The sequence below is a fragment of the Sturnira hondurensis genome, unplaced genomic scaffold (genome assembly GCF_014824575.4).
Source record: "Sturnira hondurensis isolate 20B ecotype Veracruz unplaced genomic scaffold, ASM1482457v3 Scaffold0014384, whole genome shotgun sequence".
Classification (NCBI taxonomy): domain Eukaryota; kingdom Metazoa; phylum Chordata; class Mammalia; order Chiroptera; family Phyllostomidae; genus Sturnira; species Sturnira hondurensis.
The window spans coordinates 122,706-148,310 of NW_028087015.1; the positions used below are offsets into that span (position 1 = coordinate 122,706).

At 35.3% G+C, this 25,605-nt stretch overlaps 1 protein-coding gene, 1 non-coding gene and 2 pseudogenes across 2 annotated transcripts in view; 2 read left to right on the plus strand and 2 right to left on the minus strand.

Annotated features, from left to right (window-relative positions):
- Positions 1-6,190: 6,190 nt before the first annotated feature.
- The window catches only part of SLC30A5 (solute carrier family 30 member 5), a 34,228-nt gene continuing 14,813 nt past the window's right edge, over positions 6,191-25,605 (minus strand). Inside the window, exons 5-16 of the mRNA XM_037062822.1 lie at positions 24,365-24,452; positions 17,553-17,640; positions 16,373-16,449; positions 15,961-16,131; positions 15,165-15,453; positions 14,783-14,991; positions 13,928-14,085; positions 12,932-13,061; positions 10,344-10,545; positions 9,466-9,692; positions 7,814-7,942; positions 6,191-6,973 (exon numbers count right to left, since the gene is read on the minus strand). Coding sequence (XP_036918717.1) covers positions 6,803-6,973; positions 7,814-7,942; positions 9,466-9,692; positions 10,344-10,545; positions 12,932-13,061; positions 13,928-14,085; positions 14,783-14,991; positions 15,165-15,453; positions 15,961-16,131; positions 16,373-16,449; positions 17,553-17,640; positions 24,365-24,452 — 1,939 coding nt within the window. The 3' untranslated portion in view covers positions 6,191-6,802. The remainder of the gene's footprint in view (positions 6,974-7,813; positions 7,943-9,465; positions 9,693-10,343; positions 10,546-12,931; positions 13,062-13,927; positions 14,086-14,782; positions 14,992-15,164; positions 15,454-15,960; positions 16,132-16,372; positions 16,450-17,552; positions 17,641-24,364; positions 24,453-25,605) is intronic.
- On the plus strand, positions 18,115-18,771 carry LOC118998593 (ORM1-like protein 1; annotated as a pseudogene).
- Positions 21,431-21,504, minus strand: LOC118998923 (uncharacterized; annotated as a pseudogene).
- Positions 25,438-25,579, plus strand: LOC118998876 (small nucleolar RNA SNORA1). The gene has a single exon (XR_005068964.1). It is a non-coding gene; the product is annotated as a small nucleolar RNA SNORA1 (small nucleolar RNA).

Consider the following 25,605-nt stretch of genomic DNA (forward strand, 5'->3'; position numbering starts at 1 on the left):
CGATTCCCAGTCAGGGCACATGCCTGAGTTGTAGGCCAGTTCCTGGCAGGGGATGCAGTTCCTGGCAGGGGGTGCATGAGAGGCAACCATACATTGATATTTCTCTCCCTCTCTCCTTCCCTTCCCCTCTAAAATTAAAAAAAAAATTAAAAAAAATGTCCTTGTCCTAATGCCCAGCCCTGTGAACATGAACAGACCTGTGACTAAGTTACATGGCAAAAGGAACTTTGAAGACTTTATAATAGGAATTATCCTGATTGCCTGTGTGGGTCCACTGTAACTACATCAAATGTAGAGAAAGAAGGCAGAAGAGGTGGTCAAAGATGCAAATAGTGGAAGAGGCAGGAGCAATCTGAAGCAGAAGCCTATCTAACCCAGTTCCTGGCTTTGAAGACAGAGGAAGGGGTGTGGGTGGTTGGGGGTGTGGGTGTGGGTGTGGGTGGTAGGGTGTCACAAGCCAAAGACTGCAGGTGACCATTATAAGCTGGAAATACCAGTAAAGAAACAGGGACCTCAGCCCTCCAACCACAATGACTGAATTTAACCAACCTGAATGAAGAAGAAAATGTATTCTTCCCTAGACCCTCTAGGAAATCACCTTGATTTTAACCCAGTGAGACCCATACTGGACTTATGACCTGCAGAACTGTGTTTTCATTAAGCTACTAAATTTGTGGTAATGTTATGACAGCAACAGAAAATTAATAAAAATGACTTTCTGTGCTCTATCGTCTTCTCTGTTCTTGGACTATATATACATGGAATCATACAGTATGAACTGTTGTCTGGCTTCTTTTACTTAACACTGTTTTTGAGATTAACATATATTGTTTGTAACAGAAATCTAAAAAATTACTGAGTAGTATTCCATTATGAATGGACTCAAGAATGGTGTAATTATGAATGGTGTAATTCCATTATACCACAATTTATCCATTCTCCTGATGGACATTTGTTTTTTTTCTGGTTTTTGCTTATTGTGAACACATAAATCCTTGTACAAGTCTTTTATGGACATACTTTTTAAAAAAATTTATTGTTGTTTGATTACAGTTGTTTGCATTTCCCTTCCCCACTCCCCCTGACCTCAGCCAAACTCACCTCCCTCCCTGTTTCCACCCTCCCCCTTGGTTTTGTCCATGTGTCCTTTATAGTAGTTCCTGAAAACCCTTTACCCCATCGTCCCCTACCCCTGGACATACTTTTCTTGGGAGTAGAACTGCTAGGTCACAGGGTGGATGTTATATTTAACTTGCCAAACTAGCACTGTGTTGAGTTCTAGTTGCTTCATACCTTCCCCGCTTCACTGAACTGAGTACTTCATTATTATTTTTAATAAAGATTGTTTATTTTTAGAGCGAAGAGAGGAAAGGGAAACATCAATGTGTTGTTGCCTCTCACGTGCCCCCCACCAGGGACCTGACCTGCAACCCAGGCATGTTCCCTACACTGGGAATCCAATCTGTGACCTTTTGGTTCACAGGCTGGCACTCAATCTACTGAGCCACACCAGCCAGGGCTGAACTGAGCACTTCAAATCTGTGTATTTTATTTTATGTTAGTACACCTGTAAAAATATCACCAGAGAAAAAAATGTAACATGACACTGTTTGTATATGAAAAAATATAATAGCCATTTTGGTCAAACCAGACTGTGGGTAGAAAAAACATGTAAAAAAAAAAGATGAAAGAATCCAATTTTAGGAGTTCCAGCCAAGATGGAGGTGTTGGTGGAAACACTGTGCCTCCTCACACAACCAAGTTTAAAGACAGCAAAGATTTACTAACAAAAGCACAACCAAAACAGAAAATCGAACTGTACGGAAGTCTGACAACAACGAATCATTCAGTCAGACCAATAAACCAGGCAAAGGAGTGAGCAGTGAGATAGATTGCATAAACCAGGGCCCCAGTGATGGGAATTAAAGCCTAAAAGCACCAATTGGAAAAACTTTTTGGGATCGAGGTGCCAGGAGAGGCTCCCAGGTTCACAGAGGGTCCTGGAGGGTGCGCAAGCCCACACATCTGGAACCAGTACCAGAGGGCCCAATTTACTTGCGGGAAGCAGCAGAGAGGACCGAAATCCAAGACAGAGAAGAATAAACGCCATTGCCCCTCTCTGATGCCACCCCCACATACAGCATCACAACCCAGCAACTGGGTCGCCCCACCCTGATGAACACCTAGGGCTCTGCCCCTCATACATAACAGGCGCAAACAGACCAAAATATTATGGCTCAAGAAGAAGAACAGCTCAATGCCCCAGAGCCAATACTTCTAAGTGACCAAGAGATAGCCAACCTATCCGATGCACAGTTCAAAATACTGGTGATAGGATGCTCACAGAACTGGTTGATTTTAGTCACAAATTAGAGGAACATATGAAGGCTACACTAAGTGAAATGAAGGGAAATGTACAGGGAACCAATAGTGATGGGAAGGAAACTGGGACTCAAATCAAGGGACTGGACCAGAAGGAAGAAAACAACCAAACAAAAAAGAATGAAGAAGTAAGAATTCAAAAAAATGAGGAGAGGCTTAGGAACCTCCAGGACATCTTTAAATGTTCCAACATCCAAATTATAGGGGTACCAGAAGGGGAAGAGGAACAGCCATGAGTGGAAAACTTATTTGAACAAATAATAAAGGAGAACTTTCCCAGTCTGGCAAAGGAAATAGACTTCCAGGAAATCCAGGAAGCTCAGAGAGTCCCAAAGAAGTTGAACCCAAGAATGAACACACCAAGGCATATCATAATTATGTTAGCCAAGATTAAAATGAAGGAGAGAATCCTAGAAGCAGCAAGAGATAAGGGGACAGTCACCTACAAAGGAGTACCCATCAGACTGTCAGCTGATTTCTCAAAAGAGACCTTACAGGCAAGAAGGGGCTGGAAAGAAGTATTCCAAGTCATGAAATCCAAAGAGCTACATCCAAGATTGCTCTATCCAGCAAAGCTTTCATTTAGAATGGAAGGACAAATAAAGTGCTTCTCAGATAAGGTCAATTTCAAGGAGTTCATCATCATCAAGCCTTTATCATATGAAAAGTTAAAGGGACTTATCTAAGAAAAAGAAGATAAAAATTATGAACAGCAAAGGACAGCAAACCCAGTTATTAACGACAACTAAAACAAAAGCAAACTAAGAGGACACCTAGATCAGGAGCAGAACCATAGAAATGGAGATCACATGGCGGGTTAGCAACAGGGGAGTGGGAGGAGGAAAAGGGGGAAGAAGGTACAGAGAATAAGTAGCATAGACAGTAGGTAGAAAATAGACAGGAGGGCAAGAATAGTATGGGGAATAGTGAATCTAAAGAACTTGTGACACATGGACATAAACTAAAGGGGGGAATGGTGGGTGAGGGGGTGTGCAGGGTAGAGGGGGATGAAGGGGGGAAATGGGACAACTGTAATGGCATAATCAATAAAATATATTAAAAAATAAATGTAAAATAGTGTTTTTACAGGAAAAAATCCAACTTTACCTTTTTGATTTACAATCTACTAGAACATTTTACTTCTGAAAAATAACTCCAATAGGGAAATATACATCAGTGGTTTTAAAATGAACTCAGTTTAGCATCGATATGTAATCTTTGCATATCTAACCTTTATACAAATTAAAGCCATAAGAAGTGCCTTAAAATTTCAGTTTTAAGACATATAACATTCCTGATGGATTAAAAACGGGGACAATGTCTATGGAGTGCATTTGGCAGTATTTTTCAGATTTATAAATGCTCTAAACCAGGGGTGTGAAACTCATTTTCACTGGGGGGCCACATTAGCTTTGCACTTGCCTTCAAAGGGCGTAATGTAATTTCAACTCCTTAACAGTTAAGAAGTAGTTACATTTATACAGTCCTAAAATTATTTTGGCCCTTTGAAGGCAACCATGAGGCTGATGCGGCCCCCAGTGAAAATGAGTTTGACATCTCTGCTCTAAACCCTTTGCTTGTTGGAGTTTATTCCACATATTTATTTGCACATATGCAAAATGTTTGTACAGGCTATTTGTATCAGCATTATAGTAACAAAAGAGTGGAATCAACCTAAAAAAAGTCCATCAGTAGCTTTACTCTACAGCTAAGAAAAACAATAAGGATGTTTTTAATGTTTCAACTATGGAATAATTTCTAAGTAAAAAATAATACATACATGTGTTTGCTTGGATATTCATAAAATATCTAGAAGGGTATACTAGAAACTAATAAGTGTAATAAGTTTTATTATTACTACTATTTTTTTCTTTTTTTAGAAAGAGGAGAGAAACATTAATGTGTGGTTGCCTCTTGCACCGCCCCCCCCCCCACTGGGGACCTGGCCTGCAACCCGGGCATGTGCCCCAACTGGGAATTGAACCAGTGATCCCTCGGTTCACAGGCCAGTGCTCAGTCCATTCAGCCACACCAGCCTGGGCACAAGTGTAATAATTTTTAGAGAGAACTGTGTATCTGAGTGACAGTTTAGAGGATTTTGCCATTTATTCTTTTGATTTTCACCATTTGTCCATTAACACTAGTAGACATGCATGTCTGCATTAATGTAGTGGGTATTTTAGGAGAGAATCATAATCTAAATTTAAAGTAAAACCAGAATCCTTTAGTGATATTTAATTATTTATAGCTTAATCATTCTTCTGTGGTAATTAAAAAAGCTTAAAGTTTGATCAATTATTATATAACAGGAATAATAAATCCATGTCATAAAAGATGTAAAGTTTATTCTAAGTGGAAATCATGAGTGCCTAAATTGGTAATAAGGGAAAACAATAGTTGAAAAGAAAGAGAAATTAATAGGTGTGTCAAGCAATCACCACCACCCTTCTTAAGGCAAACAAACTATAAATAAACTGCTGTTTTGGGTATTATTTCAAGCTCGTTTAGTCACTTAATACATAATTAATTTCTTAGATGCTGATTGTAACAGGAAAAAAAGAGAAATTAATAAAAGCTACCTCTGAAGATTAAAATATTAACAATTCTGTAACTTTTATTTAGCCCTGTTCAACTTTCAATTCACGCTCTTCATAACCCTGTGAATTTGAGCAGATTTTATTCCTTTATGTATGAGAATAAAGATACCCAGAGAGGCTAATTTGCTTAAAGTCATGATTTATATGTGCTGCAACCAGTGCCCAGGTGCTTCTCAAAATTGGAGTTTGCCTACTTTCCACCTGCACCTACTTAACCTTCAGCCTTTACCTTTTCTCTCAGTCAATTTTATTTTCTTGTTTATATGCCTTCTAGGGGAAATAATAAATTTAATAATGGTGCAATATTCATTGTACCTATCTACTAAAAAATTTTCAATGTATAAAAATTGTACTGAAACATCAATATGCAATTATTTTCCCATCACTGAAAAAATTTTAATATGTATTGTAGATTCCGGACCAGATATTGTATAAAGAGAAGACAAGGAATATCCAAATAACTTATAAGAAATTTCTAAACCTCTCACATATTAAGACAAAAATATGATTAACAGTACACATTTGCCATTATGTTATAAATAAGAAATAGTACCCATACTAAAATTAATTCATCCCCCTTATCAAAATTTGTAGTATAAGAATGAAAAATATTCAGATTCTTATAAATAGACAGGTATTCAAGTTTCTTTTGGACAACATTCTTTGGTGTTTATAAAACTGCATATATTACTACATATCTAGCACAGAGTCTCTTCGGCTGTACACTCAGTTTAAATTGGAAATTAAAAATATAAATTAGATATTAACTATAGAAAATAGAGTATTTTGATTTCATGGTGCCCAAGTGTTGATGGACAAGATTTACTTATTAAAATTTTAAAATAAACTACCTATGCTTTGATATTTCTTATATATTTACATGTACCAGGAATTAAAAAAAATTACATGTGTAGGCAGAAAATTCAACTCTGAGTTGACAATTATTTGTGATTCTCTCAATTGGCTATTCCACAACATATGGAGCTAAATGAAAGATGAAAAACTTAGCATTGCTTGGATACCAGCTTGGTAAGCAATTAGGAATGCCAGATGCATAATAAGAAATGTAATATTCCACTTTAGAAGCAGAAGACAAGTGAATGAATAACATGGACAAAACTTAGTATGAGTTCTTTACCCTACTAAAGTAATTATTCATTTGCAACTATTACCAAAAGTAAAAAAATTTATTTACACAGTGGTTGGTTTTTTAATACATCAAAAACTGTAATGTTATACTTTCCTATTCTCACTGCTTGTCTCATACCAGTGGTTGAAGTCTTCCCAAATAATTTACTTTACATTTAAAGTGGCAATACAGATTTTACTTAATGAATTTAAGTTATAATTAGAAACTAGTTTTATTTACAGAAAATCCATAAATATAGAACTTTTATTCCTATTTTATCTCGGGCTATGCAAAAAATTGACTAAAAATTTTCATCTGGGTCTTTGTAATAAACATGTAAATACATTATTTACAATGGAGATGCTTTCTGATAGAAAAGTAAACACAGAAATAATTTTGGTCTTCACTTGATTCCATCATTTATATATTCATTTTCAAAGATGATGTGATACATCATGTTTACTCAAATTCTTATTATACACATAATTCAAATGATGATTTTCCTTGAACAATGAATGCTTCATTCTGTATTTAAATTTCTTTTAAGAAAGATTCCTTGATCCAATAGTAGGGAACATTAAACATTTTCTTTCAAATATGGCAAAACGTTTCTGTACAACTGTGTGCAATTTTCTTCCTTCTGGCAACATTATAAATAGTCATTTAATCACATTGTTCACACTCCTGGGTTATCTCACATGATGTAAGTACCATCTTTGTAGTATTTCATGGACTCCATTTGTTTTGTCATAGCCAGGACATCATGAAATCCAGTACTTAGGCCAGACATATGTTGAAAGTACGCTTCTTTTTCCACTTGAATTGTTAAATTGTTTACTCCAGCATCTTTAAGTATTCCTGTAACCTGTTATAAAAATCCATACATTTTAAAGCATTTAGATTAATGCATTTAATGCACATGTCTTAACTGATACCCATTTTTAAAAAAAAAGATTTTCTTTATTTTATTTTTAGAGAAAGGAAGGGAGGGAGAAAGTGGGACAGAAACATCAATTTTTGGTTGTCTCTCGTGTGCCCCTATAGGGGACCTGGCTTGCTATTCAGGCATGCGCCCTGAGTGGAAATGGAACCTGCAACCCTTTGGTTTGCAGGCCGGAACTCAATTCTCTAAGCCACATTGGCCAGGGCTGATATTCCATTTTTTTATAGCTACAGATAGGCAGAGATAAGTCCTCAAAATAGTGTTTATTATTTATATGGGCAAATGTTTGGTAGGCTTTTAGACAACCAGTAAATTCTGATCTCACATTCAAAGTAGTATAGGAAAACAGCTACTGTTTCCAATTCAGAATGTCTAGGACAGAAATACAGGGACTATTTTGATTTCTATCTCCAACCATAGCATATGCATATACCCTACCAACATTATTATTATTATTATTAATTTTGGGCTACTTTTATAATAACTTATTTCTTGATGATCTACTGGGAATCAAGGTGGATCATAAATACATTTTATTTTACATTAACTTAAGCTGATCCTCTAAATAATAAAACTTGATTTTACTTTAACCAGTTTTGGATATAAAAAAACCTAGATGGAAAGAAATGTTATGTTATCCTTAACTGAAAAACTGATGTTTTTAAACAGTTGAATTACTATTGAACTATGTGAGTTACAATGTATGCATTTTGTGGATGAATTACCTCAACTGAAATTACTATAAAAACAAAAGATTATTACCTGCTGTACTATTCTTTGTTCCAGCACATCAGCTGTCACCTGTATATGAATTGTTCCTGCCACAATACTGGCAGAATGACGCCAAAAATGAGGGTCTCGGTACGATATTAATCCTTCAATTTTCTGTATCTGTCAAATAAAAGGAGAGGTGATATAAATGGACTTAAAGGTTATAACTTAAAACAAAGCAGTGTTTTTGGTCCAGGAACCAATACTAAGCTAACCAAAAAAGAGATAACAAGGAGAGCCCAGAAGTGAGAAAGGAAAAGAAGAGTCAACTAGCTTAAGGTCTTAAGGTAAGGGTGCCAAAAATATTTTGATTTAGTAATGATGTCAAGGAAGGTAACTCTGAATAGGAAGGACAGGTGTCTCTGTAAGCAATAGTTGCACATCAATTTTCATCTATGTAAGATGCACTCTGCCAACACTGAACAGTGGATATGTTCAATAAACTACATGGTTTTCTTTAAACTGATACACACATTTGCAAATTGTTTGTTATTACACATTTGAAAGATATCTTCTATGATCAACAATTGAGAGCTGGTTAAATAGAGACTACCCTTGCCATTAAAAATGTATTAGAATATTTATCAGCATGACATAATTGAATGAGGAAAATTTAGAAAGCAGTACAAAGGAGCTATTTTTTGTAATTGCCACTCTTATTTTTAACATATTTTTATATAGAAAAATAATTTTTTAAAGTGTTTCTTTCTAGGTGGAAGAATGATATGAGATCCTCCTTTTTTGTACTATATTTCCGTAATAGGTATTATTTTAAAATCAAAACCTTTTTTTAGTAAGATGTATATTCACTAATAATGAAATAATGAGAAAAACATGCTTATTTATGAAAACAGTGGGTTAAGGTGCTATACCTTAAATATTCTAAATGCTAACTTTTCATCAGCAGATCCTAATTGCTTTAATATGATATGGCAAACCACAAGCTGAAAAACATTCTGTTTTTCTAATTCATAGAAAAAACTATGAACTGCCTGTTTAACCAACTGAGTCACATACCTGTCAGGGTTGGAAATATATCTTGATATGGTGTGGCATAGATATATATAGCTTTTCTTTTCCACCACGTAGAAATGTTAATTAGGTCAACCCTTTCCCTCTCATTGATTTAAATTGTCATTTTTGGTATATTCTGAAGTTCATAAGTTCCTGGGCCTGTTTCTGATTTTTAAAATCAGAATTAATCTGTGTGTTTATTCTTGCTCAAGAACAAAACCATTAGTTCTGTTAGTTAATTTTGTAACTTTATAATGACAGGATAGGATCCTTTTAATTAACTAGTTAATTCTGTAAATTTATGCATTTTCTGTTTATTCTGAAGCATTAACTCTTCCAAATAAGCTTCCAAGTAATACTGGATGATTTATCCTCCCCCGAAAACAAAAACGAAGTCCAAATGAGAGACAATTACACTGGGATTTAAATGAAAGAAAATCAGCATCTTCACAATACAGTTTCCCATCCAGGAAAATATCTTTCTCAATTTATCCAGTCCCTATTTTATGACCTTTAAATAAAACTGTATTTTCTTCATTCATATCTTGCACATTTCTTGTTAGGTCAACTTACATTCAAATGCTATTTTAAAAGAGAAAAAAATAGTGAGAAGAAATTATACACAGTACCTTTTCTAAGGCAAGATGTAATTCTTTTTCATATTCTGGTGGCAGTCTCAGAAGTAGAACCTGACAGGCATCTTTAATCAATGGAACAACACTGAGAAATATTAATATAGCAATAAAAAGAGAACAGAGAGGATCAGCAATGAACCATCCAAACTGCTCTATGAGAATTGTGGATACGATCACACCAATACTGCCCAGTGTGTCTGCCAAAACATGTAGAAATACACCTAGAAGTAAAATATATAAAAACATTAAAATTAATTTACATCTAATTTAATTCTTTTATCCATGCTGTAAATATTACTGGGTACCTACTAGGCACCCATCACTGCTAGGGGCTGGTATTTCAAAATGACTAAAACATTGTCACTACCCTCAAGTAATTCACAACCGGGTGGTAAAAAGGTAAGGATATGGGCAGATACACAACACTGTGGTGGGTTTTATGGTAGTGTGGTTTATATGGGGAGGCTTCCTAGAAACTGTACATGAGCCAACCCTAACATTACCCAAATACTTATATTAAACACAGGATAAATAAGTAAATATAGTAAGTGATATTTCCCCCATTTTTTACAGTACAATCAAAATCTCCTGGTTCATTTGTAACGAAAGTTCATAATGGCATGCTCAGTGTTTCCCTTGCAGAAAATATTTATGCAACTGTCATATGATGAAAAGGACTCTATAATTACAGCAATTTACATTTATGAATGAACATGAGCATTTTCCATAGCAGATGACTTCATACTCCTTTTTTTAGCCACAGATTGTTTTTCCAAAATAAAATTGTACTGGAAGCCCAATACTTAATACAAATAAACAGTGTCAATTCACAACATGGCTGAAAGGTATGCCAATGTTTGGCAAGGACTCACCCCTCATGTTAGCGTTCATGCCTCCACCTGCAGATCCATGGCTATGACCGTGCCCGTGGTCACCGTGTCCATGTATGTGGTGTGCATGGCTGTGATCAGATGAGTGGCAGCTTCCTTGAGAAGCTCCATGGGTATGGTTATGGCCATGGCTAAAGGCACAGATACCAATAAGGTTTACTATCAGTCCTCCAACTGAGACTGGCTAGCAAAAGGGAGAAAAGAAAACCTTTAAATTTGTGATTTAAAAAATAAATTTGTTACTTAAAAGTTAGTGTATAGCTATATGTTTTTCTGTTTACAGTTTTAAAAGTATTCATAGTAAAACCTCATTAAGTTCATTAAGTAAATCCACACTTAAAAAATTTTAGAATAGCCCTGGCTGGTGTAGCTCAGTGGATTGAGCATGGGCCTGCGAACCACACGATTGCGGTTCGATTCCCAGTCAGGGCACATGCCTGGGTTGTAGGCCAGTTCCCAGCAGGGGACTCACAAGAGGCAACCATACATTGATATTTATCTCCTTCTCTCCTTCCCTTCCCCTCTAGAGATGAATAAATAAAATCTTTAAAAAAGATACCAAAGTACTGACAAGTAGAACGATTTGAAATTGTTTTAATTAAGTGATTAAGAATATGTACTTGGTTCATGACTTACAAATACATAAATGATGCCTAAGTTTTCTTTTATTAAAAAAAAAAGAGTATGAAAATACTGCTTACTAGAGCAAGTATACGTTATACCAGGAATCTTGTTTATATTACTACGTAAATTTCAATAGTTTATAAAGTCATGATTATAATTTACTAACTAGTGGATTGCAAACAAACATAGTCTATTGAATCTTAAAGTAAAATTTCCCAAAGTAAAAAACAGGTACAATGAAAAAGCAAACATTAATAGTAATCTCTACTTATTTATTTAAAATATTTTATTTATTTATTTTTAGAGAGGAACGGTGGGAGAGAGGGAGAAAAATTTCAGTTAGCTTTATGAGCTTGAAGGTTAATGAATTTTGAATGAAACCAAATACTGCTTAAAGAGATTCTTTCACTTTGTAAATACTTCTCTTCTACTGAGAAATACTTTTCATTTTTATATAACTTATCATAAAAAACAAAATATGTAGAAAATGAAAGCCCCAATAAATTATACTGCCAAAAGTTAGTCACTCCTAAGAGAATAGTACATTTTTCTATGAACATACTAATGTACATATATACACACCTTTTAAAATCAAGAATAGGACTGAATTTTAATACTGTCTTGTAATTTTTTTCACTTAGTACATCTTGTATTTTTCACACCAGTATTTATATGTATACCTCATTCTTTTTAATAGCTGCATAGTATTTTATCAATGAAAAAATTAAAAAAATAGTCCTTCCATTGATGGCCATTGTTCTCCCACTCCCCATTATAAACAGTGGTATCTTTGCACCTCTACACATTTGTGTGAATATTTCTGTATAAAATATTAAAGGTCAAAGGCATGAGCATTTAAAATGCAAAATAATTTCCAAAATGTAATCCAAAAACATTTCACTAATATATACTCCCACCAACAAGACTCATAACTGCTTTGAGTCATTCATCCATTAATTGCCGAGTTCCTATAAACCAGGTGCTAGCTAGCACTTAAAGAGTTAATGATGCACAATTCAGGCCTTGAGACATTTCACATCTTAATTGTGGAAGAACGACACATTAAACAAGTTATAACTCAGTGTTGCTAAAGGAGGAATGCACAAGATAGAATGGGAATGTTGAGAAAGGGAAATCTAATGAACTTTGAGGAGGAAAGAGAGAGATTAAGGGAAAGTATGCCACCAGACAAAGAAGCAAAGTCTTGAGGGAAGTTGAATTTTAGAAGTAAGGGAGGGGAAGACCCACTACAAGAAACAACAAATGTAAAGGTAGATCTGAAGGTATAGGCCATAGCAGTACTATAATTCATGAAGTAAAGCTTTAAAAATAGTATTTTTCTGATTCTATTTCTAACAAATTTCTTTAAGTATTTAAGAACACACCTTCAAACAAAAACATTTAATAAGTCTGTTTGGAAGATAGATATAAGAAAGAAATCTGTGTGTTTTAGTATGTTATACACATTTTAGAATGTGTATTTTGACTACTAAAATATTAGAGAAAAGGATTAATTCTAAGAGTCAGGAAAAAAGAAATTACATTCAAATAATTATACCCCATTACTAGTGAAGGCTCTGGGCCCTGGAGGGTGGAAGAGGAGAGAAAGATAATTTGGAGGGGGGTGGGGCCCAGAAGAGTTATCTTAGCAGCCCAGGGGGCGGGGTCAAAAGAAATGGTTCTTCCCTAGGGCAGTAGAGGGAAGAGCCGCAGGGAATGGTGTATTTGCTAAGGACCAGCCAGGCTCCCAGAGCCCCATCACAGCCTGAGGGGGGAAAACATTTCTAAGAGCCAGCAGGGTAGATAACAAGACAGGAAGTTATGCCAATTTAAATAAAAAGGGAAATAAAACCTTCATAGATGAGAAACTACAAACAGTAATACTTTAGCATGAAAAAAACTGTATGAGTGCACTCAGAAATTCAAATAGAAAAATAAAGACTTACTGTTAGCATGTGTGTGTCTAATTCTGGAGGATCAATTAATCTAGCCACTGACTCCATAAACACAAAAAAGGCTATTACCATTAGGAAAAGTCCATTAATAAATCCAGAGAGAATTTCTATTCGACCATACCTAAAAATGTAGAATATATTTTTAGAAAAGGAAAATGATAACTATTTTAAAAGTGTAACATTATGACTTTACAAATGAGGAAACAAGTCCAAGTTTTCAATACATAAATAGCAAGATTAGAAAATTACCAAGATTTTTAACATCATACTAACATGTTCCAAAGTACTTTCTGGACTTACATCTGTTTGTTGAAAAAATTTTTTTGTTTGTTTGTTGAGATTTTATATATTTATCAGTATATAAGTGTTCCCTCTTTTACACATAGCCTTTCTAATTTCTTAGCAAAAAGTTATTTCTCCTTCAAGCTCTTAATGTGCTCTGTATGTCTGTCACAGCACATAGAATCTGCTTTATACCAGAATCATTTGTATTTTTTGCTCAATGATCTTTCACATATAAACAGTTGAAAATAAGGGCTGAAGTTATTAATCTATTTAGAGTAGGTCTTATCAAAATACCTTGTATGAATAGGGGATTCTAATGTTTGTTAAACTGAATTACTCACTTAATGAAAGGGTATTTCATGTACAGCCCCTTCATTTTTGGATACTCTTTCTAACGACAAAGACGTGAATGATCATATACATTCCATTGCAAGAAACAGGTTGAGCAAACAACTCGATATTTAACTAATTTTTGCTAATTGCCTGTAAGAGAGATTTGTCAGTGAGTAAAATCTTGAGTTTACTGTCAATCAGTATTTATTCAATGTTTAGTCCATTTTTTCTTATCTAGTTCAAATGAAAAAAATAAAACTCTGAAAAACTATTTGCATTAAGAACAATTTAATTTTATTCTCTAGGATGGAGTTTGCACCTAAGACTTCCACTGTACTACCTCACCTTGACAACGGTCAGTGTACCTACCCATATGAGAAAATCCGAGTTGCTTTCCATCTGCTCATCAGGGCAGCAAAAAGTCCCATGACTAAAGCAGAGCAGTCAAACAGCATGTGAAATCCATCTGAGATCAGACCCAGACTATTGGTCAACACTCCATAGAATAGTTCCACAAAGGTAAAAAGCTAAAATATGTTAAAAAGGAAAAAATAAGGAAGTGTGTTGGGAAATACCATTTCAAGAGAGACTTAGCAGATTTAGTCATTAAGATTTTATCCCAATTAGCCCAAATTATAACCACAATTATACCCAACCCTTACTTGAAGATATAACTGCCTCCTTAGTTATTTAACTGGCACTTCTACTAAGCTGTATTTCATATAAATTTTAAGAAACCAGGTTATTCAGACATGTCCATCTCATAAATTATTTAAAAGGAGAGAGTTAAAATCCTTAGAACTACTATATTTATTGGCTGGAAGCACCACATTAAGCCAATGTTTCTAATGCCTCAAAAACTGTTTGTTTAAGCCCTTGCTGGGTAGCTCAGTTGGTTAGAGCATTGTCCTGATATGCCAAGGTTGCTGGTTCAATTCCCAGTCAGGGCATATACAATTATCAACTAATGAATGCATAAATAAGTGAAACAACAAATTAATGTCTGTCTCCCTGTCTCTCTCCCTAACTCTCTCTAAAATCGATAAAAAAATTGTTTGCTTAAGTAGTCTGAATATGATCCTGTAATCTTTCTACTACTTAGAGAAAATGTAATTTTAGCCCATTTGTAATTACAAAGAAATCTGGGAATTACTAAAATTATAACAAAAGTGTAAAAAGTAGATTAAGCTTTTAAGATATGCCAATAATATTTAAACATCTTACCAGATTCAAACACAAGAAGTAAAAGATCTGCCTAGAGTCATTTTCCTCAAGAATTTGTTTTAGTGATTCCTTAATAAACCTAGGGATTGACTGGGAGCTATGCTGAAAAGCATCACCCATGAAGTTATAAAGAGGTGTTCCTTCAGGAGAATATCCAATTAGGGTACCTTTCTGTCCTCTCTTAGAGGGAGATGATAAGATGTTAGCAGCTAAAAAGAGAGAAAAAAAAGAATATTAGCAAAGTTTAAAAGTTTAAGCTACTGAAAACCAATACAGTATCTGTCAGCACTGAATGCAAGCACTGAACAAATTCCCAAATCAAGTAAATGATGTAAGCATCAGAATCCGTAAGAAGAAATTTGCTAAGGAGAAAAACGCTTACACAAAATGAAGAATATAGCGCTCACTACTACTCCTCCAGACAGGACGTGTTCAGTGCTCTCCTGGTGTGCTGCTCTGTTCATAGCCCGCAGCTGGTCTGTTATTGGATGTGTCCAAAAATTTCCAAAAAGTAGAGCACTAATAAAAATGGGGAAGGATCCATAGCGGGCATATTTGGAAACTTCCATTTTGACTGAACAAATGGAATCGACATAGAAATCCAGGATCATGACAAAGAAGATAACCGTAGTGAAAGGCATAATAAGAGAAAACCAAGACTCGACTTTACTCTAAAAATTAAAAAAAAATTTTTTGTCAATATCACATAGGTATAAAGTTCATATCTTTTAAGATGATTAAGTTAATCCCTTTACTATAAACAAATATCCTCATGATTCAATATAATTTCGAAAATGCCAAAATATATGAGCTATAAGATACTGGCATGTTTCTCCAATATTCCCCAAAATATGAAAAACAAAAGCATGGTTTAATCATTTCATAAATACGTGATCCATAATCCTCATGCCTAACACATGGTAGATAATAAACTGTTTCAACTGATTCCTTTGAGTCATAGGCATAGGAAGGATATATAAATGTAATGGTACTTGATTTGATTTTTCTATAAACAATACAACTAACTAAAAAATTATCAAAAACTACAAAGAAAAAAGCAAAGATAATTTAGGCCATTTGCAACCTCAAACTGAAATAAAATACAATGTACCGAACTAAAATTTATAATAGCAATTCATTTTTCTTATTACCAATAAATCCTGATCATTCTTACTTACCTCAGTTGTCATGGAAAGAACAATGACCCAAGGGCACAAGAGAAGGACAGAAACAAGATGGGATAAAGCCTGAAGACGTTTGGCTCCACCAACATCTATAGAGAGCTTTCTGGAAGCTGTATGAAAACCCACTTTACAACACAAAGCCAGTACGAGCAATAATACTCCACCCTACGAATAAAATTAGATAAATCTCATTAGAAATACACACAGCCCAATTTCAATCCTTAAATACATAATATTTGAAGAAATGAACTAGTATGTTTTTCCACATGCCAAATTCCTAAACTACTTAAATGGCAGGCAGTACTGTAAATTACTGGTAACTCACCCTAAATATACTTTTATAATTATAGTTGCTACAACTTTTCAGAATCTTTTGATAACATTAGCAACAAGGAAAAGAACATACCTTGTGATCGGCCACACCTAAGAAGGCAATGGCTGTGTAAAGCATGTGAGTTAGAGCACTGTCATGATGTCCTTCAGCTAAGTGAGTAGAAGTCAAGGAAAAAACAGCAAATATTAACTCATTGAACCCTGAAGTCCTCCTGGAATTTTTGGTACATTATTTTAGATTGACTACAGACTAGTGTGGGGGCCCAAAACCTAACTGCCCTCAATAAAATTTTCCTTAAAAACAACTGAAAATTTAATTTTGTGATATGATCAATAAGTTGGATGGTCTGCATTCCTTTTTTTGTCTCCAAAACAATTGTAATAGTGCTTAAGATATAGTTGTTAAATTTTAGCAGTTCTAAAAGACATACGAGTATATATACAGAACAAAGGGACAAGAGCAAGGAGCCTCCTTGGACCACTCCTATCAAATGGAATTAAGGTTGTTCTTTCAGAATGACAACTAAAATTAGTCCTAAATCTGTTTCTAAGTCATTGAGCACATAACCCTCAGCAATGTAAGCAAAAATCAAATGAGTGTGTGTGTGTGTGTGTGTGTGTGTGCAGGGGTTGGGGGAGGGGAGAATAGCTGGAGTTTTCCAGCTATTCTGGAGTTTTCACAAGCAATCTGTAGTTTTTCAAATTCATGGCACCCTCTTTCATTGTAACAAAGTAAATTTATATGGGATAACCAAGAAGTTTTGGGGCAGTGAGCAAAAATGGTGTTCTGAGTCTGTTAGATGGAGTGAGCAATGAAAGATATATGATAAGAAAGAACAAGTTATATCTGTAAAGAAAAATATAGACATATTTGACTCGAAAGTTGGGTTTACATAAGAGAACAGTAGGGGCTTAGTCAGAAATAATAATTTAGAGCAAGACAGTGAATATGAAATCAAGGAATTTGAACCTTTTTTCTGGCAAAAATACACTAAATATTTTTCATTTAATCTCAAAAAAGTTCATATTAATAACTGCCACTGACTTCTAAAACAATCATGTAAATTACAGGGGAACAAATAGATTGATTTTGTTGAGTTGCAAATCATTTTTTTTGCACGAGGATAACCTAAAATACTTTTACTATTCCTAAATTTCTGACAGTTTAGTTCAGTCACTCCATTTCCCATTCTACCAGTCTTCTTCTATTTTTCTACAAGACTGAATAACTCTGATCTACTGCAAAAGGATACGGTGTTCAGCCATTTTAGCCATGAGATCATCATTGTCGAAAAGCAATAGGCAGATCACAGCAATAATGAAAAAAGCGGCCCCTCTTGTCTGAAAATGAAGAGAATAATCTAAATGGCTTTTTCAAGAACTGATTTTTAGAACTACAATTATACAAATGCTAAAGAAAAAAATTTTTGCAATAAACAATTAAGACAACATGACATTAGAGCCCTTACAATAACTTTACAGTATTAACAATAAGATAAAAGTAAAGAGCTTTAATAAATTCTGCAGGGTATTTTAAGGGTATTTAAGACACATAATAATGACAACTTCCATTGCCATGTTGCTACCATGCACACACGGTCCTTGTTTGAAGAATTATCTTTGCCAATGTTACTTTGCTTCTGACTGAAAAGTCCAAGTAGATACAGAATAATTAGTACAATTGTATTCTACAACATGTGGAATTTAATTTACAAGAATATTCTAGTTATCACTCTTCTAGGGAAAAGAACTAAGAGGGCATGTCAAGAAAATTAGCAAAGTGATTTGGTCTTGAGGAGATGCCCTGGCTGCCAAGCAGGTCTTCTGAGTAGGCTGCCAGGAGTGGGGGTGGTGGAGCAAACATGAATGTTGGAGTTGTCCACAGCGAGGTGAATCCAAATACCCAGGTAATGAACAGCTGGGGTATGTGGCTCACAATGGGAATGGCATTGGGAGTTGGCTTGCTTCATATTGTCTTACTTTGTATTCCCTTCTTCAGTGTTCCCGTTGCTTGAAACTTAACAAATGTTATACATACTCTGGGTATGTATCTGTTTTTGCATGCTGTAAAAGGAACACCTTTTGAGACTACTGATGAGGGAAAAGCAAGGCAGGCTCCTAACTCAATGGGAACAACTGAATTATGGAGTACAATTTACATCTTCATGGAAGTTTTTCACAATTTTTTCAATAATTCTATTTTTTTTCTGGCAAGTTTCTACATGAACTATGATCAAACTCACTTCATCCTAAACACAGCTTCTCTCCTGAGTGCTAATCCCCAAAATGCCACAGCTACATGGTGTTTGGATCTTTGGAATTAACAATTATTGAAAGGTTATGAAACTAAAGAAAAATTTTTATAGCTACTGAGTTGCCTGTAATGAAGGAATGGTTGGTAAACTGCACTGTTTCTATGATGGTTTGAAATGAGAGGTATTTACACTGGAGAGCCTATTGCTGGTTCTTCATTCGCTGTTTTGAAGTGCAGATCTTTACTAGAGGATGCCTGTGCTTAACGCATCTGGTATATTTCTGGTGAGGCTTTACAGGCAGCCTGGGAAGGCCCAGCTTATAAATTAAATGGTTATAAAGTGAGGGTGTAGTAGATAAATCCAATGAAATAGGAGATTTATAAGAAACTAAGACCAGCTTAGCTTATAATGCATGGTTATTACTTTAGGAGAAGAAACTTTCCAATCATTCAATCATGGTTAGCTTAAGCTGACTTAATGTAAATCGAAATCATCTCTTTACAAGTTTATTATAGATTGCTTTTATTACATATATATTCCTCTTGTGTTACATAAAAGGATATATGTACCATCTTGTTCTATAAAAACCAATTTCTACCTTATGAATGTACTTTTTTCATTTGTTGACTCAACATTGTGTGTTGATGATCAGATCATTTTTACATTTATAAAGTTATAGAGTTTATGAACATCCACTTTCATGACTGGTGAGAGAAGATAGCTAGGCATCTTACAAGCAGCCTCTGAGTCAGCCTTCTAATTTTGAAACAAAGTGGGTTTTGCTGCCTTTGCAGACAATGGCATTGTTTACCTCCAAGTAAACAATGGAGGTGTTTTTTTATTTTTAGCAGATCTGCAGTAAAAGATAACAGCATCTTCTTTTAGTTCTCCAGCTCTCAGTCTTCATACTTTATCCAATAGTATTTTGACTTTCAGTACATGAGTCCTCGTGTAGATAACCCAATATGGTAACTACTTCCAAAGCAGCAACTATACTGAATTCTAGTGACTTAAAGAAACTTCTTATAGTTGCTGCAATTAATTATAAGAAATAAATGTATATGACTTTGAGAAGTAAATATGTTAAAAAACCAACATTCTGATATGGGGAGAAACTAAAAAACCCAGTAACATTTGTAAACAAAATTGAGTGAAAAGAGTTATAGACCAACTTAAAAATCAATTTTTAAGTTGATTTTTGGGAGTGATAATCATTGTTTTATATTTCAGGAGTACTGACTTTAGAAATCAGTTGCATGATAATTTCTTTGTATTTTTGTCTTTTTCCCATGTATTTTTAAATAACCAGTAATCTATACTTCAATAAAATTTCTTTTGGTGTACAGGGGAAAAAATTAGCAAAGTTATTTCTAGTATCTTGTAAAGGTGTAAGGCACTTAAAAGCTGATCAACTTTTTATGTTCTCATTCCAGGGAAAGGATTTTTAAAAATATATATTTTATTGACTATGCTATTTCAGTTGCCCCATTTCCCCCTCTTCACTCTCCTCCACCCTGTACACCCCCTCCCACCCACATTCCTCCCCTTTAGTTCATGTCCATGTGTCACACTTATAGGGTCTTTAGCTTCTACATTTCTCAGGGAAAGGATTTTGACAAAAGAAAATTATAGATAGGACATATTAGCTTAGTTTATGCAAATACTTCAGAATTTGGAGTACAAAAGCAATGTAAATAGCATTATTATACATTCTATATTTATAAATTTACAGGTATAATACTAGATACTTCCACTAAATAAAAATTAAAAGTGAAAAGGGAGGATCCTATTCTACTCATTACTCAATTATTTTGGTAGATATTTTGACAAAAGTCAGTATATATAAACCATACAATTTAAAATGTAATTTTCATTGAATCAGGATATGGCAACATCAACGTCACTCAAATATACACACAGTAATCTAATTTTTTATTAACAAAGAGGGCAAGTGAGAATTTTGTAGTTCTTTAGTCACAACCACGGGAGAAAAACACAGACACCTGGATAAATGCTGAGGTTCATCACTGACACTAATGAGAGGAGATGCAAAATCTATACTCTCATTTCTGATTATTGGTACAGCAAAGTTTTTGTTGTTGTTTTGTTCTTACCCAAGGACACATTACCATTGATTTTTTGAGAGAGACAGAAACACTGATTGGTTGCCTCCTGCATGCACCCCAACTGGGGAGCAAACCAAACCAACAACCTTTTGGTGTACAGATGCTCCAATCAACTGACCCATGCAGCTAGGTAGGGCAGCAAGGGTTGTTTTTTCAAAATGTTTCCAGTCCTTTGTACTTCTTTTGTGAACTGTTTTTCCCTGTTTGTTCATTTCCATTGAAGATTTTACTTGTTTTTCTTTACTGACTTATACTTCAATGAAATGTAAAACTTTTTTTAAAAAGAGATTTTATTTATTTACTTTTAGAGAGAGAGGGCGGTAAGGAGATAGAGAGAGAGAAAGAAACATTGTTGTGTGAGAGAGGAACAGTTGCCTTTCACCTGCCCCAACCAAGGACCTGGCCCACAACCCAGGCATGTGCCCTGACTGGGAACTGAACTGGCAACATTTTGGTTCACAAGCTGGTGCTCAATCTGCTGAGCCACAACAACCAGGGCGAAATGTAAAGCTTTTATGTGTAGCAATTTGTTGCTGTTAGTTTGTTCTTTGCACAATGAATTCTGTTATACAGAAGCTTGTAATCATTATGAAGTCCAATGTACTGAATTTTCCCTGTGGTTTAAAAAATTATTTATTTTTAAATTTATTTTTCAATTACAGTTGGCATAAAGTATTATATTAGTTTCAGGTGTACAACGTGGTGATTAGACATTTATATACCTTACAAAGTGACTTTGTGATTTTTTTGGCTTCAGCATAATCCTACTGAGCATGATTTTTAAGTCATCATCTCTCTTCAAGGCTATGATTTTTTTTAACTGCTTTTATGCTTAGAAAGTTCTTCTCTGCCCATAGATTAGTTTTATTTATATGTATGTTTTAAATTAATTTTTACTTTATTTAATCTTTATTATATTTTTCTCTACCTATATTTTATTATTTTTACACATATATATTTTTAATATTTTATTGATTATACCATTACAGTTGTTCTATTCCCCCCTTCATTCCCTTCCACCCTGCACACGCCCTCCCCCACCATTCCCCCACTTTAGTTTATGGCCACATGTCTCAAGTTCTTTAGATTCTTATTTCCCCTACAATTCTTGCCCTCCCCCCTATCTATTTTTCTACCTACTGTCTATGCTACTTATTCTCTGTACCTTCTCCCCCCTTCTCCTCCTCCCACTCCCCTGTTGCTAACCCTCCATGTGATCTTCATTTCTATGGTTTGGCTTCTGATCTAGCTGTCCTCTTGGTTTGCTTTTGTTTTAGGTGTGGTTGTTAATAACTGTGAGTTTGCTGTCCTTTCAATGTTCATGTTTTTCATCTTCTTTTTTAGATATGTCCCTTTAACATTTCATGTAATAAGGGCTTGGTGATGATGAACTCCTTGAATTTGACCTTATCTGAGAAGCACTTTATCTGTCCTTCCATTCTAAATGAAAGCTTTGCTGGATACAGCAATCTTGGATTTAGGTCTATGGATTTCATGAATTGGAATACTTCTTTCCAGCCCCTTCTTGCCTGTAAGGTCTCTTTTGAGAAATCAGCTGAGTAGTCTGACGGGAACTCCTTTGTAGGTGACTGTCTCCTTATCTCTTGCTGCTTCTAGGATTTTCTCCTTCATTTTTATCTTGGCTAATGTAATTATGATGTGTCTTGGTGTGTTCCTTCTTGGGTCCAACTTCTTTGGGACTCTCTGAGCTTCCTGGATTTCCTGGAAGTCTATTTCCTTTGCCAGATTGGGGAAGTTCTCCTTTATTATTTGTTTAAATAAGTTTTCCACTCGTAGCTGTCCCTCTTCCCCTTCTGGTACCACTATAATTCAGATATTGGAACGTTTAAAGATGCCCTGGAGGTTCCTAAGCCTCTCCTCAATTTTTTAAATTCTTGTTTCTTCATTCTTTTCTGGTTGGATGTTTTGTTCTTCCTTCTGGTCCACCCCCTTGATTTGAATCCCAGTTTCCTTTCCATCACTATTGGTTCCCTGTGCATTTCCTTTCATTTCACTTAGTGTAGCCTTCATTTGTTCCTCTAATTTGTGACTAAAATCAACCAGTTCTGTGAGCATCCTGATCACCAATGGTTTGAACTGTGCATCTGAGAGGTTTGCTATTTCTTTTTCGCTTGGAATTATAGGCTCTGGGGCACTGTTCTTGAGTCATAATGTTTGGTCTGTTCATACCTGTTATGTTTGAGGCGCGGAGCCTTAGGTGTTCACCAGGGTGGGACGACCCAGTTGCTGGGTTGTGACGGTGTATGTGGGGGCAGGGTCAAAGGAAAGCAATGGTGGTCCCCTCTGCCGCCTCCTGCTGCCAGAGCCACGCTCGAATGTGTGACTGCGGTCAGCCTGCCGCCTTGCACGCTCACTGGGTTTGCCCGCTGGGGCCTGCAAGGTCCGTCTCACTGCTCACTCCTCTGCTGGTTTATCTGAGTGCGAATGTGTGCCCGCAGTCCACCTGCCCCGCACCCTCACTGGGTCCGTGCTGCTACCCAGGCTGCCTGCGTGCCTGGGTCAGGGGATCTTTCCTGACCCTGCTCTGCTGCTGGCTCCGCCCCTCTTACCGGTCCCAGTTGAACAGTTCGTTGTTGTTGGACTTCCATATAGTTCAATTTTCTGTTCCTTGGCTGCGTCTTTGTTTACTACACCTTTGTTGTATTCAAACTTGGTTGTGGGAGAAGGCACACTGTTTCTACCTACGCCTCCATCTTGGCGAAGTCCTTCTGCCTTATGTTTTTATACATATTTTACACCAAACTCTTTAATTCACTTGATGTTTATTTTGGAGTACTCTATGAGTTAGGAGAAAAGCTTAAATAGTGGCACATGCGTCAATACTAATGATCCAATGTGGAATCTATAGTCTCTCACTCTGTTCTACTTGGCATGTTGTTTTGTTCACTTTATTTTATTCATCTGTCTCCATTACTCAGCCTGAAAGTCTAAAGGACTATTGTACTTTATTTGTCTTTATTTTTCCTTTTCCCTATACCTAGAATAATGCACCATGCACAGGAAACATTTAATTTTGTAAATAAAAACACTGTAGTTGTAAGAATTTAAAATTAGATTGACTCATTTACAAAAAAAGGGATAACGCTTAAATTATTTAAGATTAATAAGGATACATAGTTTGCAAAATGTTGTATAGACAGTCATCAAAAAAATGTTCATGAGATTTTAAATACAGAAGTTGTTAGGTATTTTCTAAAAATGATGAAAGGGAATTAAAAATCAGGTGGTGAAGGGTTCAGGTACAGCATGAGGGAGATGTTTTCTATCTTGATTTTGCTGGTGGTTACTTGACTCTGTTCACAAACAAACACACTCATGCACACACATGAGCATATTTAAATTTGGTGAAATTTGAATAAAGTCTATAGATTGTATCAATGTCAATTTCCTGGTTTTGACGGTACAATTGAGTTGGGTAAGAAGTTGCTACTGAAACTTGAGTGAAGGGCACTAAGACCACTTCACTATTTATGCAGCTTCCTAGGAACATAAAATGATGTTAAAAGGTAAAAAACAAAAAAGTTGTGGGAAAAATTAAAAATTAGTAGAAAATGTCCCTGCATTCTTTCATATGGTAAAAGATACTATACTATTTTATTGCTTTGGATAACATTTCACATGCTTATTTTCAATTTTCAAGTAGCTAATAATGGAAAATACTACCTTTGCTGGTCCTCCTCCAGAATTAGTGAACAAAACACTGAGTAGTGAGATGACAACAATATCACTGTGTTCAAATAGCAGCAAAGTCCTACAAAAACAAAACATTATCATTCATGAAATCTGATCTCATCAAAAAGCATCAATTCAACTACAGTAAAAGAAAAGAAACATTTTTACCCTTGATTTCCTGAGAAAAATAAATAGGTAAACTGCTCTGGAAAATATGTTGGGGTCTACCTACCTACCTACCTACCTATCTTACAAAGACTGAAACTATAAATATCAAACAATACTACTTACAGATTTCTTGTATCTGTGAGCCAGGAAATACTTAGAAGATATTAGCATTGTTAGCTAGTATCTTCTAAGTACAAAACTGAAACAATCTGCCCACTGATAAGAGAGTGGATGATGTATACATTTAGTGGACTATTATACAGCAATAAGAGTGAATGAAATTCCATGAATATATTAAGAAAAACAGAATTGTACACTTTAAAAGTATTATAGACTAAATGTCTGTGTGGCCTTCCCACCTCCCACTGATATGTTTAATCTGATTCCTAATGTACCTAACGGTGGGCCTTTGGGAAGTGCTTAGGTCATGAAAGTAGAGCCCTCATTAATGGGATTAGTGACTTTATAAAAGAGACCACAGAGAGCTCCCTTGCTCCTTCCACCATGTGAGGTTACAGCAAAAAAAGAGCTGTCTATGAACCAGGAAGCAATCCATCAGCAGACACTGAATCTACCTGACCTTGATCTTGAACACCTCAGCCTCCATAACTGTGAGAAATAAATGTGTTGTTTATAAGACAATCTATGATATTTTGTTATAGCAGCCCCAATGGACTAAGACAAAAAGGGAATTTTATGGTACATAAATTATATTTCAGAAAAATTGCCATAAAAATAAATGAACCACACATACATACAAGCTACATGCATCAAAATGAGGCAAATCTCAAGTATAACAGTGCATGTAAAAAGTATGCCGTAAAAATGCATGCAATGGATTTATATAAAGTAAAAAACTTGCAATGTTAAACATGAAATAAAAGAAATATGTACAAAGCCTCATTCTAGATGAAAATGGGCACTGTTTTTGTACATGTGTCCAGAAATTGTTAATGTGGCTACACATTAACAAGACACAGGTTTTGCTTCCATCATAGTAACTTTATTGCAGTGATGACAATGAGACCTGTAACATTTTCTGCTAGGCTCAGTGAGTAAAAACT